This window comes from Nicotiana tabacum, chromosome 16 (assembly GCF_000715075.1).
Source record: "Nicotiana tabacum cultivar K326 chromosome 16, ASM71507v2, whole genome shotgun sequence".
Taxonomy (NCBI): domain Eukaryota; kingdom Viridiplantae; phylum Streptophyta; class Magnoliopsida; order Solanales; family Solanaceae; genus Nicotiana; species Nicotiana tabacum.
The window spans coordinates 140,595,037-140,622,357 of NC_134095.1; the positions used below are offsets into that span (position 1 = coordinate 140,595,037).

A 27,321-nucleotide genomic window follows, 5' to 3' on the forward strand; every position below is an offset into this window, starting at 1 on the left:
ATCCTAAAGATGAAAGTAGCAGAAATGATGATGTTGAGGTGGATGTGCGGACATACGTAGGTTGGATAAGATTAGGAATGAAGATATTTGGGCAAAGGTGGGGGTGGCGCCCATGGATGACAAAATGCGGGAACTGCGGCTTAGTTGGTTCGGGCATATGCGGAGGAGAAGCCTTGACGCCCCGGCTAGGAGGTCCGAGCGGTTGGTCTTGCCAGGTATGAGAAGAGGTAAAGGGAAGCATAAGAAATATTGGGGAGAGGTGATCAGGTAGGACATTGCGCGACTCCAGCTCACCGAGGACATGACCTTAGATAGGAAGGTTTGGAGGGCGAGTATTAAGGTCGTAGGTTAGTAAGTAGTGGAGCGCTTTTCTTCCCCGTTGAGGGTGTTAGGATAGTTGTTTGTGTTTTGCTTTAGTTTGATAGTGGTACTTATTGTGTTCGTATTTTTTATGTGCTCTGGTTGCCTAATACCTTTCCGTTGTTCTGATTATTCATATTGCCTTTTCCATTTATTTTTTGATTCTTAGGTTGTTGGCATTGTCTTTCTGGCGTATGTTGTTGTTACTGTTTCATTGCCTCTTTTTCTTCTCCTTGTGTCGAGGGTCTTTCGGAAATAGCTTCTCTATCCTCCAGAGTATGGGTAAGGTCTGCATATACACTACCCTCCCTAGACCCCACACGTAAAATTATACTGGATTGTTGTTGTTCATGATCATCATATGCAAACCTCACGGTCGAAATACATACCAAAAGTTACAAAAAGTGCATGTAAGAATTTCACTGATTTGCTAATAATTCGATACGCTAAGAATTCTCTAAATCCAATTCCAATATGCTAAGAATTCTCTAAATCCAATTCAAATATGCTAGGAATTCTCTAACTCCAATTCAATACGCTAAGAATTCTCTAAATCCAATTCGAATATGCTAAGAAATCTTAACATATATGCCAATATGCTAAGAATTAACTAACAATACAAATACAAATAATTACCTTTCCAATTCTCAACAAACACAATAATATTCATAAAATGGAATTTCATTAATATGCTAAGAATCCTCTAAATCCGCTGATCCATTTGATCATAATTCATTACTTGAAATTATAAAAAGATTTATCCAAAAGATATTAAAAATAAAGGGTAAAAAAACACCTAAAATCATCCTTTTTTTTGGGTTCTAAATAGAGTTTGAAACCCTATTTCTTGAATTAAAGAAATGAAATTAGAACATTCAGAAAAGAACCTAAATTTACATAATCCTGGCATCCGTTACGTCAAAGCGAGAACCTTTAATCATCATAACCTTAAACTCCTCGAAGTTAATCATTCCATCGCCGTCGCAATCCACGCCGCTAATCATTTTCCGGCATTCCGCCAACGAGCAATCCTCCCCGAGGCTGCGGAGGACGGTTTGCAGCTCCTCGGCCGAGATGGAACCGTTCTTGTCCATGTCAAACACCGAGAATGCGTCCTTAAGGTTTTCCAGTACCTTAAAAACAAAGAACAGTGAGAGTTATTACAATATTTTTTCATTTAGACTAATTTTCTATTTCGTATATTTGTATATTTGTAATTATCGGAAACAACCTCTCTATTTTCATAAAGTAGGGGTAAGATTTGCATACACATTATCCTTTTCAGACTCCACTTATGGGATTAAGTTGAATTTTTTTGTTGTATATTTGCAATTAGAGGATTCTTGTTTGTCTCTTAGTGAAGTTATGTTGATGCCCGGTACTTAAAATTTAAAGACATTTTGACAGATATGTTAAATAACATAACACCTTTTTCGCCTCCTTGAGCGAGGGTGGAGACAGAATTTTTACTAAAGGGATCAAAATATATAATAAAATAAAGCCACAAAGAAAATTAAGAGAATCAACGAATAATATATATACATTAAAAGCTCCGCCACTAGCCTCGAGTTCTCGCTCTTAGTGTAGATACATAAGAATTTTTTTTTATTTACATGATAAGCCTTTTACATCGCCATTACTTAGAAGGAGTGGAATAGAACCTGGTTGTGCGACTAGTCAATTATATGAATTCTCTATTTTATTTTATATGGTGGTGTTCGATTATGCACGGAATTCAAGATATAAAAAAAAGATTTTTGCATTATACTAAGAGCTTCTTAGTATTTTTTTAGTCTTAAACTTGTTTTATGTGGCAAAAAGAACATGTCGTTAATTATAAAATAAGACTTTAAAGTTAAAAGTTTTCGGAATGTATCTTATTTTCTTAACAAGTTAAGAATGCCACGTAAAATTAAATACAGTACTCTGTTTATCAGGTGAAGATCGTAACAAGAACAAATTAAAAATATATAAAGATCAAATAGTTCCAAATTATAAAAATGTGTCTTTTTTTTTTTTTTTTGTAACGTACAAAAAAATGCCAAACAAATCAATGAATCGGGGTACCTCATCGGAATCGACATCCTTTGTATTAAGCTCAATGAATTCCTGCAAATCGATGAATCCATCGCCGTCGGCGTCAACTTCACGGATCATGTTGAGCAGCTCCTCCTCCGTCGCGGCGTTGCCGAGGCTGGCCATTATCGACCCTAACTCCGACGAGCAGATTTTCCCGTCGCCATTCACGTCGAATTTCTTGAACACCTGTTCTAATTCCTCTTCGATTCTAGCACGTGCATTAATCGACGATGACCTAGAAATCACTGGCGTTGGATCGTTGTTATTCGCCTTCGCTACGCGCTTTTTCTTGATTTTGAACAGAGATTTCAATTCCATATCAAGATTGAATTTGAACAAATCAATGAATTGAATGAATGAAACAAGAAAAGGGTACGATGAGAATGAGGAAGAATGAGTTTGTGGGAATGTTTTTTTTCAAGAAGATTAGATAGAGAATTGAGAGAGAGAGAGATAATTAGGGATCTTAAAAGAATATTTCAAATTTATGTTTGTTTTAGAGACCTTTTAGAATTAGAAGTTGAGATTTTGGTGAATGTTTTTGGTATATTAGGAATGTTACGTGCATGCACGACAAGGACTACGTTGTCCGTACAATGCGGACAAAAAATATGGATTGACTGTAATTTAAAGGCTACAAGTGGAACATAATCCCATTTTTTTCAACTATTTAAAGGAAATATTAATTTTTTATTTCTTATTTGTTACCCAATGATTTTATAGCGATTTATTTGTCTAGACTTTAATATATTGTTTAAAGAAGTAATTTTGATTGAGCTTTTATAACGTTTAAATTCATTATGGTAAATCAAATTGATAATGTTTTGTTAAAAATTTATCTGTAAAGATACATGAATATTATTTTAACTGATTCCTTAAAATACGGATTAGAGGATGAGATCTATTTCTAGAAAGAAAAAAACAAGAGAAAGGATGAGATCTGTTTCACTTATTTCAATATTTTGACAAATTAACCTTTTTGTAGTTTTACTTTCTGAACCATACCCTTAAATCCTTAACCATTTATGCCTTGGTTTCATTTATGATTTTTTTAGAAAAAAAAACATCTGTATATCCAATAACCTGAAGACAATTGGGGAAGTTTTCATAGTTTAGAATTATAAAAATGAAAGAAATCAATATCATTAAATAATTTCTAAATTTGCCTCCAAACTTATCATATCTAGCCCACCTATCCAATTTGGAACACTGGGTGGTAGATTTTATTACTATTCGAAATACATGTAGAAGAAGTTAGGAGACAAACTTGTTGCATTTGTTAAGATTTTATCTTGATTTTCTTTTCATATTTGAATTTTACTTTTATGAAGAAAAAAAATAGTTTACCATAATTTTACTTTTTCGAAAAGGAAAATATAAATTTCTTCCATATTTAGCAGATCCTTTTTTGGAGAAAAAAATTTAAACTTCTATAAATTGAGTATCTCTTCTTCATACACAAAAAAAATAGCATCCACAGCTGTTCCATTTTTTGTGCCATTTTCTTTTGATTTATGTCAAAACGACGGATAGCACATTTTTGAAAATTATTTTATCTTAGTCTTTTTATTTTATCCTTATTGACATGATTATTAAATAACTACTAGTACTAATTTTTCGTTAAGATAAAGAATATAAAGTAATGTGTGAAACTCGTATCCTAGGTTATTAGTAGAACTTTGTCGAATATTTTAGGACTTTGAATTAAACTATTCAAATCTTTTTATTAATAAATAAAAAATTTAATTACAAGATCCAAATTAATTTATTGCAAACACATAACTAATATTTTGTTAACTTAAAATAATGGTAGCAATATAAATAAATTCTAAATATTTAACTTAGGAGTATTGCGAATACATTGTGTACAACTTGTTGATTAGCGTGATTGCGTTTTGGTTAAATATGCTATGTTGATCGTTTCTTGGCACTTAAGCCTTTCCTTCCCTAACCTCTTTGTTAGTAACTAATTGTTGAAGAGTGTGTATAATAAAACATGATGTAAGTTAATTTCTGTTGAAATATTAATGTAGTTGTGCGCTGCAAAATAACAAAGAATTTTAGCGTCAGTGCAACTGTACTGTAAAGTTGCGCGACTACACCAAAACTAAAGAATATCAATTTAGAGAATGGAATCGAATACATAATTTCAACTTTTTATTGATTGCTTTATTTATTCTGAAATTTTTACGTCTAGTCACCATCGGAGGAATTTGGTTGAACATAAGATGTTTTACTTTTTCCTTGCTATTTTTGGCTGTATTTTTTATTGTTTTTAATTTATAATTTTTGTTCGTTTTTTTGGCAGCTTTATCAATAGCACAGTGGCTCCAATGTATTGGGCTTATACGAGTGCAGATGTTGAGATTATTGACATTAGAAGAGGGCATATGGCACAACTGGATCATAGTGAAGTGTGCTACTACTTGGATATGCCATGGAGGAGCAAAAAATGTTCAACTACCTTCCATACTTCAAAAAGTATTTGTTTGTGTGTACTATCAGCATCGTGAATAAATTGAAGTTTCCTTTTTTAAAAATTGAAGTCATGTGGTCGGTCAACTCTGTAATGAATTATTTGAATTTGAAATAGCAATTCAGGAGATGGAAAATACTAATCTGATAAGATGCTTTCAAAGCATGCACACCACTTAACTTATGCCTGCTTCTTCTAGCTTTGTAATATTCATGTTGAATATCTTTAAGTGTTTGGATTTTATTTTATTTTTCTTGTTAATTTAAAGGAATGTCTGAATGACCAACTCTTTTTGCACCACAAGATGTTACTATCCTCCCATGAAATAGAGGGTGGTGGTTAGGGGACGGAGTGACTCTTTTCTTGCATAATCTTGCAAGTACTGAAGCATCTGAATTTCATTGACAATAGCCAACACTACAGAATTTAGCTATATCCACTCTGAGATATCTCATTGAAAAGGATCTGGTAAGTAATTTGACAGTGATTTACAATAACTCTATTGCAAGCCCTTGTAATAACTCTATTACAAAGCAACACTCTTGACTAACTCTAGGCAAACAACCAAAACAATAATGGTTAAATGATGTCCTACAAAATACTTCTAGAAAGCCGTGTAGAAATACAAGTAAAGAACAAAAGACAAAGACACAACAAATTTGAGGACTTAAGACATCTTCAGTGTTGGAATCTGGTCCTTGGTTTGTAGCATCTTTATTCTTGAGGGCACCTGGAGGAGGAAATAGCGGTGGTTGGCACTTGAGATGATAGGTTTTTTAGATTATCTAGTGTTAGGCCAACCTTTGTATATGTTGTTTATAAATGAGAATGTGTGAAGAGATAGGGACATTACACCTTTTGGTTTGGCCTTTGCACTGCTGCCAATTGGTACAGTGAAACAACTTTTATAACCGTAGAGTTGATTGTACGACAGTTGGGGAACTAGACCTATCTGTTCCCTTATCTATTTCCCTATCTGGTTGCTCGAGGACATTTGGCCAGACAAGGAAGCATATCACAGCAGGCGCAAAGGAACCGATTGTATCAAGTTTCTATCTGGTTCCTCAATAAAGTTTGACAAATCATCAAAATCATTATGCATAACTTATCAATCCCCTTTTTTGACGATGACAAACTCAAAATTGATATTCGCCCCCAGATTCCGAGCATGTTCCCCCTACAAATCAGACACCTTCCCTGGGAACCAGATTCATGTTACCTCCCTTCAATTATCTTTTACTAACTAGCCAAACGCGAGATATCAGTGGAAACTTTCTAACTTAAGAAAAAGTTCCCACGCAAATAGATTGGAGTAAATTTATGAAAATTAATATAATTGCTAATCTTTACCCCCTAAAAGTCTATAATTTTTATGAAAAAATGGCGAGTTCTATAATACGTGGGATTTACAATTTCGTTAATGTTTTCTTCAGGAATAGATCCAAGAAATACACAAGCAAAGTCATAACTCATAACAATATCAGAGCAAAGTATATTGCAATTATAGTCTTTGCTACTGCTAATGGACTTGCTAATTTCCTTTCTACTCTATGACAAAACTTTGATGAATTAATAAAAAATTATCTTTCAGTAGTATTTTGACTAAAAAAAAGGAGAAATTAGAAATAACCAGATTTATAATTGGTAATTAAAAATTTTTACAGTTTCAAAAGTAATCGAAATTTAGTCACTTTTTCATGTAAAGATAAAATCTGAACAAAAACACACTTAAAAATTAGGAAAAATTCCAGCAGAATATGCCGGAGTTCGAATTTTTTTTAGATATGAGATTCCAGCATAATGTGCTAGAAGTTCATAATGTGTTGAAGTTCCAACATAATATGTCGGACGGGTAAAAACTTACCCGCACCGGGTGTGTACACCAAACCAATAAATACATGGCATTTGTTTTGTATATGGACTTCAATTATTTAACCATGGTAAGTTATATACATTCTCATCTAATTAAATTAACTAACCATGATGAGTTAATATAGTTTGGTGTAAATACCCGGTGTGGGTAAGTATTTTCCGGACGTTTATACGCATGAGGAACTTTCCGTGTGCTGAAGTTCCAACATAATATGCTAGAAATTTATACGCAGAAGCTCCACAATCCAGTATATTATGCTGGAACTTTCCGTATTTTAGCAAAATAGTGGCTATTTTTCAATAACTTCGCAAACGATGACTATTTTTCAATTAGGAAGCAGATGATTGAATATCTTACTGTTCTTCCATATTTGATGCCATCATCCTATGTTCAAAGGGTATGTTAGCTTGTTCACTTCACTTTCTCACATCCATTTTCGGAAGCCCGTTTGGCCATAGACAATATTTTACCACGAGTTTAAATTATATACACTAACTAGTTAATTTATTCGCGCTTCGCCCGATCTTAAAGATCTTATCAAATTTAGAGCTCAAAACTTATTTAAACATCTACAAAAATTAGGCTTTTTGCAAAATAAATTAAGATATTAATAATCCAAACACTAAAGAATTGAAATGACCAGAACGTAGCATAAAATAGAATATAGAAAATATGTGCCCTTGCATGAATTATAGCAGAAGTAGTAGTAGTGTTTGATTAATACTCTATCTATCTATCTTCTAGTAATAACGCTATCAATTGGTCACTAATATAATTACCTTCTCAAGGTTGACTTCCGTTCTTTTGGGTATTTGAGCATCTTTTATTTTATTTTTCTGTCGATGAACAATTTAGACCTTCCAACTACAGTATACTTGTTCTCAAGAACTTCATTAGTCGAAATGAGGTCTGAATTAGATAATCAATTAAGATAAAAGAAGTATAAATGAACAACTAAAGAAGAACAAATTATTAATGTACCCTTGATGTGCTATTTGCTATTATATAATACCAACAAAATGATGTTACAACAATTTAACAATTCAATTGAACGAAATAATACTCCAAAGTCTTGAATGAGCATACTATGACCGATTTGAGAGCTCCTGTAATCTTGATTTCAGTATTGGAGTTGACAATAAAATTTCCAAAGGTAATACCTGCATTCATGACATCGCAAACATGTGAAGTAACTTCATATTTGTTCAACAAAAATCCATAACAGGTTTAGGTCAATTGCCACAGCCCACAGTGTCCGATCGATGACCAAATAATGTCAATTTAGCGATATATTTCTTTGTAATTGTTGTGATACATAAGTGCAGTTTTGGATACTCTTTTTCATGTTAAAAGTTTCACAAATTATGATAAGTAGTATTTTTCAGTTTAAAGACAACTGCTATGGGCATATTTAGCCAAGAAAGTGCATAAAATAATTAATATGATATAAAGTATATGTGGCTTTATCATAATATGAATTGTCTATAATATATGATAAATTAAGAAAAATATAGGAGTCTACAGAGGCTCCCATTTGTAAGATTAAAGCAATAGAAATAACATAATTATAAGAAGGTTGATTTACCAATATTGGCATCAGATTTGACTCCTCAATCTGGTTATGTTCTTAATTCTCAAGAGTTGTAAATCAAGTTATGCATGCGTATTGCGTATCTAAGAACCAGGCTGCAAATATTGTAACCTGTTAAACCAAGAGTGTTGCCGATAAAAAGGAACAGTAAAATTTGCAGAAGAAAAACAAAGTGTTGCGTTAGGGACTTCTGGAATAGATTATTGTGGATACAGATAGGGACTTTGCCATTTTATAGCTTAACCGGTTGTGACCCTAAATTAAATTAAAACTTCTACAGGATCACTTACAATAAAGACTTTAAATTAAATAGGGTGTATAATAATAAATAGGAGAAGAGGAAATATTTGAATAATTAGACTTGTAATAGAAAGGAACGGTTAGTGTCTGTTTAGAAACCGCTGTAAAAAATCAATGCATATCTTATTGTTTATTAAGAGACTGTTGGATTTTTTAAATAAGAAAAAAAGCAAAAAAAGGACAAAAAAGATAAATAGCATTGCTAGCTGATGAGAGGTGCCACATCACTCCTCCATTCCCTCCTTTATATATATATATATAAATACTTACATTGAATTTCTGATGAACGTACCATCGGAATTGGCTCGTCGGAAACGCTTTCCACGAGCCAATTTCCCTTGTTTTAAATTTCTTTTTGGAGATAATATCAGAATTTATTTCCTTGCAAGAAAAGAATTCTTGAGGTACAAATAAGACACTCTTTAGGATCAACATATCCACGCTAATTTATTACTACTTCAACGAAAACATGGGAAATATCACAAATCTCAAGCTTTGAGAATTATTCATGTCCAAGGAATACAGCCCTCAATAGAGTAAAGCATAACACACAAAATGAATCTTTATTTGTTACAGAAGAATTATGAACCTTTTTATATCCTACATATCTACCTCATTGCCCATATGGTATTCAACAAAAATAACATAACCACATGGACAAATTTTACCTTTAAGTATTCTCTAAAAGATTTAAATATAAAGTAGCTCGGAAATATCCAAGCTAAAAATATACCCCCCCCCCTTGTACATCCCAACCCTTGTGAATTTTGACAAAACAAACTAAAAGTATATAACAATTTACAACTTAACAAAGCTTGGATGTGCTTCCAAAAAATCAAAAGCAAGCAAATCAAGATTGCTGTATAAGAAACCTCTCTTAGGAGCCAGGGAAAACAATCATAGTTGCGCATGCTCTGCATCTCTACGCGATGATCGTCAAGATTGCTTTGATTCTTCTGGTCTTTATACCTCCTGAATTAAGATAGGTTCAAGCTAAGATTCCAATGCGAAAAAAGAGCAGATTTTAGAAAAGAAATAAAGGTCTATTCAATATAATAGGGTATATGGATCCAAGGGCTTTGGTTCAATGGTGAGGATCACGAGCATGTGATGTATGAGTTAGACGCATGTCACAGGTTTGAACCCTGCCATGGACAGCCTGGAATTTAAGTTGAAGGGAGGGTAGAGGGGCTGACCCATACTCCCCAGAGTTTTGAACTTGTGCGCCAACTGGACTTGGGCTAGAAGCTAGCCGGGCATTTCTCGAATATCAAAATAGATATACACACATATATTTGAGATATGGAACTTCACAAAAATGAAGCACATACAACCCCCACTAAAAGCATTTGTTTGTCGCAAGTTACACAACCCACGCCAAATATGCCCATCTTTCGTCATTGCCGCATTTGGTACCCAAAATATCTAAGAACTCTTTTCTCCATACTCAACCCAGATAGACAGATAAGCAGTGCATTGCGGCGAAAATAACTAAATACCTTTACATCTAGGACATGCCTAGCCTCAGGTATTTTTGTTAACTTTTGAACAAGCATCAGAGTTTAATATGCAACCAAAATATTATCAGAAAAATAAGTAGACAATAAGTAGCACACGAACCTTCATTGAGGAAGCAGAATTAAAACGTGAGTGAGTCTCTGACTTTGAATGCAAACGATGCTGCTGCTGAATTTGCTTAAAATGCTTCAGCCTCGAACCAAAGTTTATTCCATTATGCATATCATGTGAATTCTCATTCGGGTTGCCATCCTCTGAAATTTGTGATCCACCTCCCCCATTGAAAAAAGAAATCCCAGATGATGTTCGTACAGGTCGCTCTTCCTTGAAGGAGTACGAAGGAACAGTTTTCAACCGAGTACGGAGAATCTTAAAGGCTGCACTTTGCTACATCAATTGATAACGAATATCCATATTAGCAAACAACTTTATGTGCAGCTTAATATAAGAGTGACAATCAGGAAAACTCAAATGGATAAACTTTTGTAAAGAGTTCACTGTATTACTAACATAAAAACCAGCTTATGAACAAATTCCAGAGAACACAAAAAACACTAGGTGATATTTTCCCTTCCACTAAATCTTGGAAGGAAGAGTTACGTGGTACATAAGTTGGTAGGAGCTAGCAGATATCCGGTGGAATAATCGAGGTGCCCCAACACCACCGTTATTTTCAAGATAAATTTAAAAAACAACTCATGAGTGATTATTTCAAGTATAAGCTGGAAAATAGCCATGACATACTATCTTTCAGAATATAGTAATAGACTAATAAGTGGATTGAACTACTAACATGACCCAGTGATTGACTTCTGCCACAGTCTTAAACATATGATTCAACAGAAACTCAACTTGCAGAAGCAAATCCAACAACTGCAAACTTATCCAGGCATGCATCACAAATGAGATGTGGTTGACCGTTGACGCAATAACAACAGTCGCAATAATCTTTAACTCAGCTTATTAATGGAGAAAATAATTCATAAGATACCTGCGGTAACAGCATCAGTAGACCATATAATGCTTTTAACAACCATATGTATCTTCCAGGTTCAAGAAGCTGCAAGAAGAAGAGCAACTAAGATACTCCTAACGAAACTTATTTGTGAAAAAGAGAAAATCCCAATAAACTTGCTTGTACATCACATTGAGAACAAAAGAACTATTAGAAAACCAACACAAGATTCATACTGCCACCTAGGAGATATTCAGATTTTGGAGTTGTTGAATGAAAGTAAAATAGCTAGCAGTACATTCCAATTTTAGGAGTTAAATTACATTAAATCTCTTATAACGTATAGGCGTATTCAGTCTTGGACGGATATAAATACCACGGACTTCATAAAAAAGGTAAAGTGGAAGACGATAAATTGCTTTTTTTTTCAAGTAGTTGAAGAAATCAAAGGTTACTTCCATGTAGAAACACAAGAACAGAAATAGATATTAGAGAAAGAGTTAACCTTCAAATATGGCACCCTAGTATTTGCAGTTCATAACAAGGTTTGATTCGAGCACCAACAAACCACTAGAGTAAAGGGACTTAACGTACTTTAACTGAAAGAGATCAGTATTGGGTATTCAGAACAAGCAATGAGAAGTTTGCAGCCTCTCCAAAAGACATGGAAAAGCTGGAAATTTACAAAGGCACAATGAAAAAGTCCAACTATGGAAGTATGGATAAAATCATGAAATATAAGTTTCAGCTAACACTACCCCCCACCCACCCACCCACCCCCACGTCCTCTGTTCCAATTTTTATTTCCCTCCATTGAGAGGTAATTAATTTGAAGTCTGTTAAAACCAATGTCAGAATATAGTACAGGATTCCTATTGATGCAGCGAGCAGAATAATCTAGGTAGTTTGGCAATAACACAATGCTTATCAATTCCAATCTGGTTTCCCTTCTTAAGATGTATGCGAGATGGAGATTGGCCTTTTCGCAAGACTTTGTTGCGCACTCCAAAGAATACGCTAAATGCAAAGAAGAGCACTTTTACAAATAAACAACTACACTTCAATCCCAATTCCAAATAAGTTGGGGTCGGTTACACAAAAAGAAGAGCTTTATACGAGCCAAAATGTTAGAACGATGTACTATGAAAAGAAAAGAAAATGTATTTCCTTTTCCTTCAATCTGCAGCTTAAGAGATAAGCATATATCCTCTGGTGCTAGATTTCATCTTCCAGGACAACCCCCGGCCAAAAGGAATTAAAACATACATATTATTTATATCTAGATCATAAAGAACCACAAATGATAAAGGAATTCAAAATTCTAGGTTTGAAACTTCAACAAAGGAGAAATTCAAAACACCTGCAGCCTAAGGTAAGCAAAGGTTGGAGTCTCCAGAAGGTGGATCAACTTGTGTAGCTGCACTAAGAACTTCACATTGATGTCTTCTTCAACCAAAGACTGAATAACAGAACTTGCATGCTGATATGCCTGTAACAGAGAAAGAGCTGATTATTCATATTCACTGTGAAACAAAGGGAACAAAATGCTTGATAGAGCTATGAGTAAATGCCGGAAAACTTGCAGGCTATACAAGCTTACCTGAGCTAATAGGCAGAGACTTATCATTGCCATTGGCGAATGGCACCACGATGCGTACAAAGAAAGAAACAAGTCTCTCCCGGCATCATTGATAAGTGATCCTTTAAGATGATCCCGAAGGTCGGACAACTCAGTTGAAGTAAGCAAAATCAAGTTTAAGGCCTGAAACAGACACCAGCACACTCAGCTTACAGCAATGACAACATTAAGCACCGTACTTTAAACATGAGCCGCAGTTGACAGTTCTGTGATATCAATACAATATAATCGAATAAAACAAAGTGTGAGCTCTGTGTCGTTCCACTTTCATTCTATATATTGGAAACAGGGATATTCTCCTGATAAATGGGCAAGAAGTACAACCTGAACCATCACAGATGCAAAGTCCAAATCTGATTCCCCTTCAAGTATTGTGGACAGTTCACGGTAAACTCTTTCAGCATTTAGGAGGACACATAGCCGTCGAATTATCAGAGCTCCACGTCTGAAAGGGATTTGGAAAACTGAGATACCAATTATTCAATAAATCAAACAACAAAAGGACACCATAAATTGCCCCCAAGAACCAAAAAAGAATATAGCATAACATTTACTTCTCCAGAAGTGAGTGATCATGCTGAAAGCTGTGAACTAGGAAAACAACTAGCTGGCGGAAGTGTTGCGGATCTTCGGCTATGCATGCGTGCACCTCAAGCACCAAGAGCACTACCTGGAAGAGAATTTAAAGAAGACTCTCTGAACAAACAAATAACAGGAAGCACCCTCTAAGATCACCTTCCCAATTAATGAATGTGTTGAGACAAGTAGTTAAACTTGAAGGTAGAAAGATAATTTTAGCAATTTCAAACAAAATTTGGGCCAAGAAGAAATCTGAGATACAATGTGTCTATCAAAATTCTACTCCATTATCTTATACCACCTTTAAGTTCATTTCCATTTCAAGACAGATTATTATGGGTCAAGCATAAGTTGCACGTACCACTCATCCTCCAAAACAAGAGAATATTCGTGGCAATGAATCAGCAAACACCAAATAGCACAAATGCAGTTTAGACAACTTTTAGGTATCATGCAAGCAGCAAATATTTACCAGCATTACAACAGTACTAAACTTTAAGTTAAGAACGATCCAGAAATTAGAATGAGGGAGTCATGTACAGTTGTGAAAGTTTCCAGAAAAGGGTGAGAAAGAAAATCGCAGGGCATAAAGGGTGGGAAAAGGGCAGGAGAGGAAAGAAGTACAGCCAAAGTTCGACAAGAAACAACACTGGGGGAACCGCACAAAGGCCGCAGCTCATACACAAATCTAAGTGAAACTTTGAAAGTCAGCAAATGCCCGGAAAACACAACCGCAATGTTACCACAAAAACACATGGGCTATTACCACTTGCCCATCAACATTTTTCCGTCAAGATAAAATATTCTGGAATATACCTTTGTTGACTAGAAGCTAGAACAATTACTAGAACTATCAAAGCAAACCAGCATGACAAACTCAATGAAAAAGAAGTGACACAGTAAGAGATACCTCGTCGGAGGAATCTGACAGCGCCCTTAGGAGAGTGTCAAAGACATCATTCAGAAAAACCAAGACCTGTTTCAAAATATTAGAAAGATAAACATTCACTTATCAGATCATAGTTCTGAAACCATAAGAATGTTAACAACAAAACATATATTGATTGACTGATAATAAGATATGTTGCATAATCTGAGTGTTATCGATGAACTTATTCCTAAACCAAATATAAAAAAATTACTTCTAGAAGTTGAATCAAATTTGCAATGTATACACTTAATTGATAAAGCAAAGCTCCTCTGTCTCATCCCAGAGAGAGAGAGAGAGAGAGAGAGAGAGAGAGTGAAGGGACAACCACAAAGAGCAAGGAATCGATACTTCTCTCATTGTAAAGCTCATGACTCATTCTATGCAGATTCAATTACTTTCTAAGTGAAAAATACAAAATTGTGAAAAATAAAAGAGTTGTACGTTTCAAATGACTAGTGACCTCTCTTGTAGAAAACATTTTTCAATACCTTATGTCCTTGTTATTGAGGAAGCATCCCACCAACACATGAGCTAGTACTTTTAGCAACTCTGGCTCCATCACACAACATTAATAGATAAAACTACTGTATCCTATCCCCACTGGTAAACCAGTGTAGTTTTTAGATATCTACTCATATGAACTAATGAGAGAGCATTCTCATTGTGCAAAAGAATAAAGAAGGTGGCCATCATTAAATTTTAGGTCTTCACCTCTGACCGATGTCTATTCAGCAGGGTCCACATCCAATGTAATGCTTCAATACGTGTTGCTTCCCATTCACTAGACAACTGCCTGATAAACAAATTGAGACACAAAGTTAACTAGAATCAAATTACATGTAACACATAGCAACTTGAATATAATTATTCTTATCACGAACTCTGTTAGGTTTTGGTTTTCTTAAATAATTCAATCTCATTTTTAATTAAATTAGTTTTATAGTGGGAAAAAGCTTATTTGTATATATTAAAAAATTTATTAATATAAGCAAGATAGTCTGGACAGTAAAGAAGGATAGTAACCATTTATGAAGCATTCACTGTTGTATATAACTAATGAATTATACCATTTTCCTCATATTCATTGTGAAAATTACATCACAGAGCTAATAGAGTTAGGCATATATATTTCAAAACATATACAACTGTATATTCCCTCAAGTATCTCAGCTTCCTCTCCTTCAGAATCACCCAGCACACACAAGCGGGGTTTCTACAATTGTAACTCATCCTGCAGCACAAGAGTTCTTTCATAGTCTTTGGCATCACCAGTCACACCGCAAATTTATTTGAAAGCAGGTCCCAAATTATCCAATTACAGTACAAAGCAAAAAAATTCAAACAAAAAACATCTGCTGCAGTGCATTTGCTTCTTTTTTTAAAGCAGTGCATTTGCTTTTTGCAGATTCATGCATCATGAGCTACACCCAGAAAAATGAGCACCCTCATAAGGAGCATTAGTTCCATAAATCATTTTACAAGGCATTGCTGGAAGTTGGAGGCTCCAGCATCCAAACCCTAATGACCATTTCTAAAAGTCTACGGTTGCTACAGAATCCAAATGAGATGGGACCTTAATGTAGTATCAAGACAGTGCAACTTCTTAAAATCTTCAACAGCAAAATATCCCTCAATAAGTAACATCATACCTCCTAGCAACGGAGAGGATTGCTCCTACATCAAATCCTTCAGCTGGATCAGCCTCATTTCCACGAAGTTCTTCATTTGTTTCACGAGAAACCTAAACACAGAAGAATAGAAAAGTAAGAACGATGGACAAAGAAGGAACACAAAGAAGTAAGAACAGTGAAGAAAAAGGCAGCACAACAAGGAAAAGAAACACGAGCACAATAAAAAAATGGGAATATTTCCACTTACAACTCTTATTTTTTCTTCTTTATCAGATATACAAGGCAATATTGCTCCCAGAATGTCAGCATAATAAGGGACAAGTTGATCTCCACCAAGTTTCACAAACTCATTTATCTGCACAACACAAAATAGTCTATTCAAACAGATTTGACAGGTTAAATACTAGCATATTCTTTACACCAGGATAACATAGTTCACGAGCAACATACATATCAACATACTTACCCAAGTGATAGCAGTCAGCCTAGTAAATTCATCCTGCGAGCCTGCCCTTTGCACTAGTATTTCAGCCATGCGGCCATAATCTACAGACTTAAAGAGTGGCATTCCTCGAGTTAGAAAATTTACAAAGGACAAACAAAATCAGCTTTTGAGATTTTTTTTTCCCAGATTTTTGTCAATAAGGAATTCTTATTATTCCAAAAGGATGCAAATACAAAAACAGAGCTAAAGACAACCATCTTCTATACAGATGGAAAGCTAAACACGGTTACTAAATAAAAATTGGTAAATTCAAGTAGCAAGTTGAGAGACAAACATATTTTCAGATATCTTTTATCTGACGTCTCATCAATACCAGTAGGCAGGCAAGGGTTGCACAAGTTTTACAATACTTTTTCCTACGGGAGCTCAGCACAAGGTCATTATAAAGTTTAACATGACACACATGACAGAGATCTTACTGGAGAATTCTTAATTTCTTCTAAAAACTCTGAAAGTGCAGAATCAGCCTGTTGCCGTATTTCATGGCTAGAATCACTCAGCATATTAAATAATCCTGCACTTCATCAAGTCAAGAGAGACCACATGAGTTTACAATTTTATAACATTGAGTTGCACAGCTAGAATGTTTGACATTGAAATACAAGCAATTACCATCAAGAAAATCAGGAAGAAAACCGAGCATATCAATATCCGGAACACTGTCTAAGACTGTGATCCACCCAACAAGAAATTGGCGGACATGAGGATTGAGGACATTCATTCGTTCTCTCAACAATGGAATAAATTCTTCAATGCTGTATAAGAAATAAAATGCACAATTCAAAGCTGTCAAATAATACCTCAGCAACAAGAAAGAATTAAAATTTGATTCCAGTATGAAGATACTTGTTCCAACAACCCAAACTCACCTGAATTGCTCACTCTCTGTGACAATATCCTGCATCCCCACAAAAGTTGTAGCACAATGTTATCACTCAAAATTGATAAGTCAAAATACAAAAACTGTGCATATCTTTTGATTAAAGCAACTCGTTCGCTCTCCCATAAAGTACTGGAAGTAAAAAGAATCGGGAATAAGGAAATGAAAGAGAAGGACACCCACCTTTTCTACCATAAATTAGTAAATTTACACCATTTAAACTTCCCTATGAAACTAACAAACGCTCAATCATCATCTTTAGACTCTCCTTCCCTCTGCAACACCTTCTATCCTCCTCCTTGTTGTGATATATCGAACAACTGGATTTCCTTATCATCTAAAAATCACATTTGTTTCTAGACGTTTACATACTCCTCCCTCTCTAACAATATTCAAATGAAGTGATGCATTACCTTCACAAGTCTATCTAGAAGATGAGCAGCACTTTGCACATTGGGATCTGAGTCAGCCGAAAGCTTACACAAAGCATCAAAGATCTGGTTGAAGAATATGATAAAATCTCCCCTTACAACCTGTAAAAATAGCAAAAATGAAGTCCAAACAGCAAGACCCAAAAGAACATGCGTAGTACAGGTTCCTTTATCTTTCTCACCTTCGCTATGTTGTACAAAGCTTCACATGCATAATAACGAACTCTGCTGTCTTGGTGCGAAAAAGAGTGCAAGACTGGTGGGACAATTTGCTGGACATCAAATTCAGAGGAGAGGTAAGTTACACAAAAAAAGAAGGAAATAGCACAATCCGCAATGCAACATCCCGAAATAATATCAGCCCCAGAGACAACATCAGTAACCTTTTCAGGGCAACCATATATAAAATAACTTGTTCTCTGAATAAGTAGAAAGGTAAAAGCTACATATGATGTTAAGGAAGAAGATATGAGAAACAAAAAGTAAAATGAATACAGTTTACAAGTTTCTATTCTCTTCATCATTTTTTCGGGAGCCCAGCTGGAACTTTATTATCCTTAAAAGACCTGAACTGAAAGCCTTTCCAATTCCAGGCACTGAAGTCGCATACAGAACAATAGAAGGCACGCAATTTTAGTTTTCTAGTCACAGCATAGACGCATCACAATTGCAAAGAGATAAGGAGTTCTGGAACAAAACAAATAAACAGGATTACTCCTGTGGAAAGAAAGACATGAATAACAAGATAGTGGACAAACCCACATCTTTATGCACATTACTTTTTCTTCGAGGAGAAAGTCTACGATAATGCAACCATTGATATTCAGTCGTTTACCCATATTGACAAACTGAGTAATACACACTAGCTCACATCTAAATCCTTCTCCCAACTGCGGCCTACTCAAAACTTTGACTTAGATCAAGGGAAAATGATTGAAGCTAAACTTCAAAAGCCGGAACCTGTGAAACTTCTTTGTTTTATAACTGTGACCACGATTATCTGTGTTCAGCTATAGTAACAGACCAAGGGAAGCTCTTCTTTCAAGAATTTCAACAATCTATGCTTGAAACAGAAACACTACTTCTCACCAAAGTATATCCTAGGAACTTTACCTATCCCCCTAGAGGCTGAATATCTTCCAAAATCAACTTTCCACCAAACATTAAAAGGTAGTTGAACTTTAGCACCTAAAGTTTGGTATAGGGCATTAATTTGTCTTTCATATGAAGGAAAATGTAAGTGTAAAGGAGCTTCTCCATTTTTGGAAAAAGGATTCCACTTCAAAAGAATGCAAGAGTTGTTGAGTTCCACATCAGTGGGATGTGGAGTTCCTGGGCTCCTTATATGGTCATTGGCAATCCTCACGAGCTAACTTTTGGGGTTGAGTTTGGTTCTAAGTCCATTTATCATGGTATCAAAGCAGGCAGAAGTCCTGGGTTCGAGTCTCACCGCCACCCAGTATCAAAAAGAATTTTCACGTGCTTGGCTCATCAAAAAGAACCAAGCCCGCACAAGAGGGGGCGTGTTGAAGACATATATAAGTAAGTAAAAGTGTGTTCTCTCTAACAACTTAAACTTTTAGATGAGGGTCACACACTTCGACAAGAGTAAAAGAGGGCTTGTCAATAGGCATAAGCAGCTACGTCTTGTTATCTTATTCCTGCATCAATTCTTGCCTTTAATAGACATCCAATGACTGCACATTTTGGGAAACCTAATTCAGCTGTATTACAGTTGGTATGTAAATTTACTTTAATCCAGAAGTAATTTACAAAAGAATTTCAAAGAAGCAGGACAAATTTTTGTAGAAGTTACAAAATCAGAAAAGCAGCAAGAAAAAACGTAATGAAGAAACTTCTATTGGTGCCACAGAAGCTACTTTTTGATGCACAATAAATTGGAAAGACGGTGCATATCGCACATCCAGAAAAGTTCCAAGCTGCTAAGAATTAACCCTTTAATGTTCTCATAAGTCATAACAGGTATTTTAAGTATTTTACGAGCAAAAAGTCAAGAAAATCAACAACAACAACAACTACCCAGTAAATCCCACATAGTGGGGTCTGGGAAGGGTAATGTGTACGCAGACCCTTAGCCCTGCCCCGATAGGGCAGAGAGGCTGTTTCCGATAGACCCTCGGCTCACAAAGACGAAAATAAAAAACAAGAAAAGAGAATTCATTAGTAACTCCAGTAGAAACAATAATAGTAACAGAAGCATAAAAACCAAAAGATGAATGACATGCAATAACAGTAACCAGAGTCTAAGGCCCGGGGCTAAGATAAACAACAAGAATAGTGTGTTCAACATAAACTGCAAGCCATCTAAGATCAACCCTAATCCAACCCCGCTTCACCCCCGATATGAAGTAAGGAGAGCTCAACTACCCCTATTCTACAACCCTAATGCTTGACCTCCAGGCCTTCCTATCAAGGGTCATGTCCTCGGAAATCTGCAGTCGTACCATGTCCTGCCTGATCACCTCTCCCAAATACTTCTTAGGTCTCCCTCTACCTCTTCTCGTACCCACCACGGCCAACCGCTCACACCTCCTCACCGGTGCATCAAGGCTTCTCCTCTGCACGTGCCCGAACCATCTGAGTCTCGCTTCCCGCATCTTGTCATCCACAGGGGCGACGCCCACCTTCTTCCGAATATCTTCATTCCTAATCTTGTCTGTCCTAGTGTGCCCGCACATCCACCTCAACATCCGCATCTCTGCTACTTTCATCCTCTGGATATGGGAGTTCTTAACCGGCCAACACTCTGCCCCATACAACATGGTCGGTCTAACCACAACTCTATAAAACTTACCTTTGAGTATCGGTGGTACTTTCTTGTCACACAAGACTCCAGATGCAAGCCTCCATTTCATCCAGCCCGCCCCTATGCGGTGAGTGACGTCCTCGTCGATCTCTCCGTCCCCCTGAATCATCGACCCAAGGTACTTGAAGCTATCTCTCTTGGGGATGACTTGTGACCCAAGCCTCACGTCCCCGTCTACTTCCCTCGACTCAGCGCTAAACTTGCACTCCAGGTACTCTGTCTTAGACCTGCTCAATTTGAAACCCTTAGACTCGAGAGTCTGTCTCCAAACTTCCAATCTCTCGTTAACATCGGCCCTCGTCTCGTCAATTAGAACTATGTCATCAGCAAATAACATACATCATGGCACCTCCCCTTGAATATGGTATGTCAAAGCATCCGTCACCAAGGCAAATAACAAAAAGTCAAGAAAATCATCGAGAATATTTTACACGATATTCTTATGTAGTATTCTTGTGAGTTAATCATCATGTGTGCTTTGATCTAATGTCCAATGCACACATAGCGGGTGTGTTTTAAACTTGTTCTTTAATCAAGTTCATGACTAACACACCCGTGTTGGGTGTTTTTTCAAGAAACCTCATTAGTGGCAAGAACATTGTGTAAAGAAGATTGTGTTATTCTTAATAATTATGTCGTCATTGAAAACCAAGAGAATCATAAAAAATATATTCCTGATGGTTATATCATTCTTTATTTCGTGTATAAAAACTCTTATAAGGAGCCCTTTTGCATGTTGTTATATTTTTTTCTCCTCTCTTTTGACATTAACTTTGGAAGAATTAGCTAGGGCCATCGAAAATAAGAAAAGGCAATAAGAGTTCCATATAATAAATAAGATATGGATGACAAACTCAAAGGCATCAAATTCATAACATTTATGCATCTAAGCAGCATTTTTAAAGGCTCGGTTGAAGCGAGCTTAAGCATTCAAACTAGGTGCAACATAAGTAGGAATAGGTCACATTTCAAACTAGGTGCAACATAAGTAGGAATAGGTCACATTTCAGTATTAGGCCAACATGGCAATAAGGCTCATCGCCCATGGGTTAATTGAGAAGAGGGTTGCACTAAACAATAATAGTAGCTGATATATTAGCTTTGAGCTTTGACTCAGCTCAAAGCTTTTGAGCTCACAAACAATCATGTAAATCTTTTTTTTTATGAAGACAATCATATAAGGCTGATACGGACTCTTGAGACAATGTTCTCCTAAAAACTATATGAACGGATGCAACATTCTTTTACCATCTGTTATTCTAGCTTTTACAGGTCTAGTAGTTTCAGACATTTTAGAGCACAAAATAATGACGGTTAAAGCACCTACACCTAATTTGAATGAAAATGCAAAATCAACAATTCTTCATCTTGTCAAAAAGCACAGTCATGATTAGTGGTATCCTTTCAGCCATCTTTTTCCTTATCTTATCTTCTAACTTTATACTTTTCTTTTTCCTTTCTTCTGCGTTTTAATTTGTCTCTATTATCCTCTTTTTTCTTTTTGGCTGCGGGGAGGGGGTGGTTGATGACGAGGGAATACCATTTGATGATGTTGGACTAAAATACATGACCTTAAATTCACCTTAATACGACATAACATCAACATACTCAGTTTTATAGCAGATGACTTTCTCTAAAAATACCAACCTATAATTCAGACTTAGGCACCAATAACCTCAGTACATCCTCTCTTAATTTTTTTTTTTTTGTGTGGGGTCGAGAAATTCCAGAGATACAATGGCGCACGGTTCAGAACTCGGTAGCTCTCCGCCCATCTAACCTTCTCCACTTAAATACCGGGTTTTTGTCTACTTTAGGGTTTGAATCCGCGACGTGTGTCTAATCCACACATCACGCGTTGCACTCTTCTCACTAGACCAAAGCCTTGGGGAATAACCTCACCATTTCTCATTGCTATACCAAAAGTTTCGAGCACATTCTCACATTTCCACAACTGAAAACTGATAGGAACTTTCAAAGTTGATCACAAGGTAAACGCCCTACCTCAAGGTGCTGCGCTGCTTCTGAAGTCAAACCAACAGTTACTGCAGCCAGTCCTATCAATCCTCCCTGAACATAATTTGAACAAAAAAAAGTAAATAACCAATTCATATTACAAAGAAAATATAGTCAATTCATATTACAAAGAAAACTTTTTTCCCGGTGTTTGGTTGGGTATAAAGTAGGTACCATATGATAATCAAATAATGGAAAATAGAGTATGTGAATAGTGTTTGGTGAAGTTTTGTATTATTAAAGGTTGACAAAACCGTCACTAAATAACAACGACAATAACAGACCCGGTGTAATCCCACAAGTGGGATCTGGGGAGGGTAGTGTGTATGCAGCCTTACTGCTACCTTGTGAAGGTAAAGAGGATGTTTACAACTGTCACTAGATCAAGTGATATAAGTAAAAATAGTGATATTTGTAAAGAAATATTACTTCCGCCTAGAGGTGTAGCTAGTAGGAGGGAAAGGGGTTCAATTGGATCCCCGTCGTCAAAAATTATAATGTGAAAATAGGATAAAAATGACGTGTTTTGGTTATACATTGTTGGATCCCCGCATAGGAAAAGATTTTAGTGTAGTGGTAAAGGGGTTCAAATAGTTGTTTAAAAGTCACAAGTTCAAAATCTCAATTATGATATTCTAATATTTTCTGAATCCCTTTATATAAATTTCTGGTTTCCCACCACTGCTTCCACTCCTACAGGCTACAGCGGACACGAAGTCATCTCCTCCCTCTAGGTGCAAATTATTTTTCTTGGAGAAAGCATTTTACACAAAAAACAAAAGCAACCACACTTACAAAATAAATTTCATCAAGGATAACAATTTCTGTCACACCAAACACACTACATTTATTACAATAGAATACAGTACAAAACGATACAAAACAAGCTGTAAGAGTAGAATTCAAACGCACTTTCCGGTTATGAGCCTGAGGTGAGTAAGTATACTCCTGAGTCAACAAATTGATCACAGAAGTGATCTTGTCATGATCACCTGCACCTGTCAATTGCTTAATAATCCCTTCCAACTACACAAAAACCCAATAAACATCAATATATCAGAAAAATCCTGAACTAAGGAAACAAGGATTTAAGTTATATGACATTGAAATGAACTTTTACACATCACTGTAATACAAGGTTAGTTATCATTTATTCTATGTCACAAATCAATGTGTTAATACAGTTAACTGCTATTACTTTTTAAGTGACCTGATTGTGTAAATAATTCTTAATAGTAAAAACCCAAATCCCAAAAATCAAGGGGGGAAAATCCAAACATTGAATAGAACAATACCCAAATTACAAAAACAAAAAAGAAAGCAGAAATTCAAGAAACCCCAGATAAAAATACCTCTAAAGCAGCATTCTTGCGCTTCTCGTACAGCTTATCCGACAGATTACGCAAAACAGCTGCTGGAATCACAGATAACGCTTCTGCGATAGTCATTTCAAGAATTCAAGAGGAAAAAAAAACACAGGTATATGACTGTGGTGACTGATAAGTTGTGAGTAAAATAGATCTTAAAAAAGAGGGAAAGATTGATGAAATCCAAAATTGAGACAAGGGGAAAGATTGAAGAAAGGTTTTTGAAAATCTACGGGGAAAGATTATAGGGAAAAAAGTCTTCTTTTGAAAATTGTAATAGACTAGAATATCCTTTTTCTCTTTTTCTATTTTAAATTAAACTTATTCATACTCCACAGATAAATAATTTTGACAAATATAATATGGTTAGTTTTGAGTTTTGACCAAGAAAAATGAATACCAACGTTTATCCTCAAATTTGTACGACTTTGACTATTTTTTTAAAAATGATTCATTATAATATCTTAATTTGAATTAGATGCTTGTTTTTTTTATCAAATTAACTTTTAAACTATTTTATAAATATTTATAAATCTCTAAGATTAAATATTGTCAAATGTTAATATGTTAAACTCAATGATGAATGTTGTATGTTTTATGTTTTGCTATTTATTATTTTTCTTATTCAGCAAAAAATAAATTATGTTGAGGTGAGATCAAACTGAACCGTTTTACTTAAACGTAAAGGACTAAGATATTTAGACTCGATATTCTAGGTAAATGGTAAATACTTGAAGATACAACATATAAAATTGAACTAAGATATTACATATAGATTGTCGCTACGAGAGTGTTATGCAACATAAAGATATCTACAAAGTGAAAAGTATATTTTATGGAATGATTGTAAAACAACAATATATGCGAGTAAATGTTGGGTCTAAGTCTCAGCATATTAAAAGGATTGCTAAGGAATTAGCTGGTGCGTTCTAAATTCAGTTTTTCAGTTCAATTTTTCAAGATAAAAATGTACGAAATTTTTTTGAAATTAAAATTTTAAGTGTAAAATTTCGGACAAAATAAGTATCGACTAATCTCTATAAAATTCCCAAGAATAGATCTCGAAAAGATTAATGGCATTAGGAAGGATGTGGTAGATCTAAAATCGTTTGGGAAGCTATCGAAAAAATTTGCATGTTAACTTAACAATTAGTAGAACACAATATAAGCAAAAACCCATATAGATAATAACCTAAAGCTTTGCCATTTTGGGGTGTTTATATTGTGTCTGTTTGTTATGTCTTCTTAATTTCTTTGCTTTATAGTTTATATGTCACAAAGCAGATAAAAAATATCTAACATGCGTATACTGTTAGAGAATCTCAAATTATTGAGTTTTGGAATGAAATTAGTCCAATTGAGCGAATTTAATGCATGGGCAGCTAAAGAAGCGACTCTAACTAGTTTGGGCAAAATACAAAAGTGGTCGTCGGACGAAACTTATTGCATTTACTAATCAGAAAGTATATAAAATATCATATAATATGAATATTGTATATGGGTGAAACCGGAGTAACATATACCTTTATTTCCTGGTGGGTCAAACGAAGCGAAGACAAGACTGTATGGATCAGAATCGAAGCCAGGGACTTCTCGTACTAAGGCCCGAACAAAGTGTTTGCCACCGGGCCTGATAAGACAACACTCCCTGAACCCAGAACGAACTCCAAAACGTCGGAAAGCACTACAAATGGTTGCACACGACTAACAGAAGGTTGTGATATCCGCACCCAATGGATATCATGGTGTGAATCTCACCTGACGTTAGTAGTATATCAGTAATTGACGAGAAAGAGTGATTTTTTTGCCTTTTTAGAGTTGTACTAGGAATGACATTCTCCTACTATATAAAGGGGAAACTTTTTCATTCAATTTACATTGTAACACACATACCAAAGTAATACAAAATTATTTCTCTGCTTCCTAGCTATTGTAAAGTCTCTACTTTATTCTTGTTCGTTATTCTTGATTGGCCTCGAACCCAAGACTCAACCGAGGGCAGAAACTATCGCCCAATTCAGGTTCAAGCTGGGCCATAATGTTACGACTACTTTGACTATTCATAGTACCTTTAACTCATTTGTTTAACGTTTTTGATTATTTGTATTGAATCAATTCACATATTTTTAAAACCGTGTATAAATTCAATTGTTATCCAATTTAAGGGTAAACAGTTTGGCGTTCACCTTGAGGCTAAGGATAATAGTGGTAATTTGATACAAATTTTCATAACGCACTCTGTTTACGCTTATTCTTTAAGGTTTCAATTTCAGGTCAGCTTAAAGATGTCAAATTCGCAGTCTGCTCACTTGAACATTGAGGTTAAATCTGGCCATCATGGAGAAAACAACAACCAGGTGTCTAGCAATGAGGTGCCCCCTGCTGATCCCAATAGAGTCCCAGTTGTCGATCTAATCGACGCCAATTCACATATTGCTATAGACGCCCACCTGCCTACTGACCCCGAAAATAGCTCTCATGGAGGCCCTCGACCAATAGTTCGAGAAATGCCCGAATGCGAAGATGATGAGATAAGCATACGGCAAATATTCGAGATGTTGGAGACTCAACAGGCGGCAATAGCACAACTACAGAATCAAGGCCACCCCCTGGTAGAGTCGAGCCCGAACGATCCCGGGAGAACAACCAAAGAAATGAGCAAACCACCGAGAGGTCGGGTGAAGCTGAGCCTGGGACTGGCCCCGAGATAATAAAAATGCTTGAAGCACTGATGAAGCGGGTGGAATCAGACGAGAAGAAAATTAAGGCCAACGACAAAAAGGTGGAAACATATCACTACGGGGTTGATCAAATCTCGGTAGCACCCCCGATATTAAAAGGATCGGATTCTAAAAAGTTGATCCAAAAGCTTTTCCCTCCGAGCGCTACACCGAAGCCGATCCCAAAGAGATTTCGTATGCCCGATATTCCAAAGTACAATAGAACCATAAATCCAATGAGCATGTAACCTATTATACACATGCGCCATCAAAGGAAACGACTTGAAAGATGAAGAAATCGAGTCGGTTTTGCTAAACAAGTTCGGGGAAACCCTGTCGAAGGGAGCAATGATATAGTATCACAACTTACCCCCAAATTATATTGATTCATTTGATATGCTTGCAGATGCTTCTATGAAGGCACATTCGGGGCCCGTCAAGGTCGAGACCAGGAAATTGGGTCTTTTCAAGGTGAAGTAAAGAGACAAAGATACGCTCAGGGAGTTTGTGTCAAGGTTTTAAATGAAATGGATGGATCTGCCTCCAATCACGGATGATTGGGTCAGTCAGGCATTCACTCAAGGACTCAACCCTGAAGTTCCTTGACTTTGCAACAACTAAAACAAAATTTAGTTAAATACCC

The 27,321-nt window shown here is 35.8% G+C and overlaps 2 protein-coding genes across 3 annotated transcripts; both read right to left on the reverse strand.

Moving 5' to 3' along the window:
- Positions 1–1,025: 1,025 nt before the first annotated feature.
- LOC107823477 (putative calcium-binding protein CML25) lies at positions 1,026–2,969 on the reverse strand. The gene is made up of 2 exons (XM_016650118.2): positions 2,428–2,969; positions 1,026–1,493 (listed from the first exon to the last, which is right to left on the reverse strand). The coding sequence occupies exons 1-2, from the start codon at positions 2,755–2,757 to the stop codon at positions 1,254–1,256; spliced, it is 570 nt and encodes a 189-aa protein (XP_016505604.1). The 5' UTR covers positions 2,758–2,969; the 3' UTR covers positions 1,026–1,253.
- Positions 2,970–9,158: 6,189 nt separating this feature from the next.
- LOC107823476 (protein VAC14 homolog) lies at positions 9,159–24,270 on the reverse strand. 2 transcript variants are annotated; one of them, XM_075233383.1, is made up of 20 exons: positions 23,944–24,270; positions 23,504–23,617; positions 22,580–22,645; positions 17,931–18,020; positions 17,731–17,850; positions 17,307–17,335; positions 17,050–17,192; positions 16,857–16,951; positions 16,399–16,485; positions 16,180–16,287; positions 15,951–16,042; positions 15,013–15,094; positions 14,281–14,346; positions 13,346–13,461; positions 13,116–13,236; positions 12,753–12,914; positions 12,513–12,641; positions 11,189–11,257; positions 10,300–10,584; positions 9,159–9,651 (listed from the first exon to the last, which is right to left on the reverse strand). In XM_075233383.1, exons 1-20 carry the CDS (start codon positions 24,037–24,039, stop codon positions 9,643–9,645), a joined length of 2,079 nt encoding a protein of 692 aa, XP_075089484.1. In that variant the 5' UTR covers positions 24,040–24,270; the 3' UTR covers positions 9,159–9,642. The 2 variants fall into 2 exon arrangements, with proteins under 2 accessions (XP_075089484.1, XP_075089485.1); XM_075233384.1 differs by lacking the exons at positions 17,731–17,850; positions 17,931–18,020.
- Between the last annotated feature and the right edge of the window lie 3,051 nt (positions 24,271–27,321).

What these genes read in the sequence shown, in the direction of transcription:
- LOC107823477 (XM_016650118.2), bottom strand. Translation starts at nt 2,757, where the DNA reads ATGGAATTGAAATCTCTGTTCAAAATCAAGAAAAAGCGCGTAGCGAAG. An exon ending in AGGATGTCGATTCCGATGAG is followed by an intron (nt 1,494 to 2,427) that starts GTACCCCGATTC and finishes TTTGTTTTTAAG; the next exon opens with GTACTGGAAAACCTTAAGGA.
- LOC107823476 (XM_075233383.1), bottom strand. Translation starts at nt 24,039, where the DNA reads ATGACTATCGCAGAAGCGTTATCTGTGATTCCAGCAGCTGTTTTGCGT. An exon ending in TTCTAGATAGACTTGTGAAG is followed by an intron (nt 17,336 to 17,730) that starts GTAATGCATCAC and finishes GTGGGGATGCAG; the next exon opens with GATATTGTCACAGAGAGTGA. An exon ending in TGTCAGATTCCTCCGACGAG is followed by an intron (nt 13,462 to 14,280) that starts GTATCTCTTACT and finishes ATTCTCTTCCAG; the next exon opens with GTAGTGCTCTTGGTGCTTGA.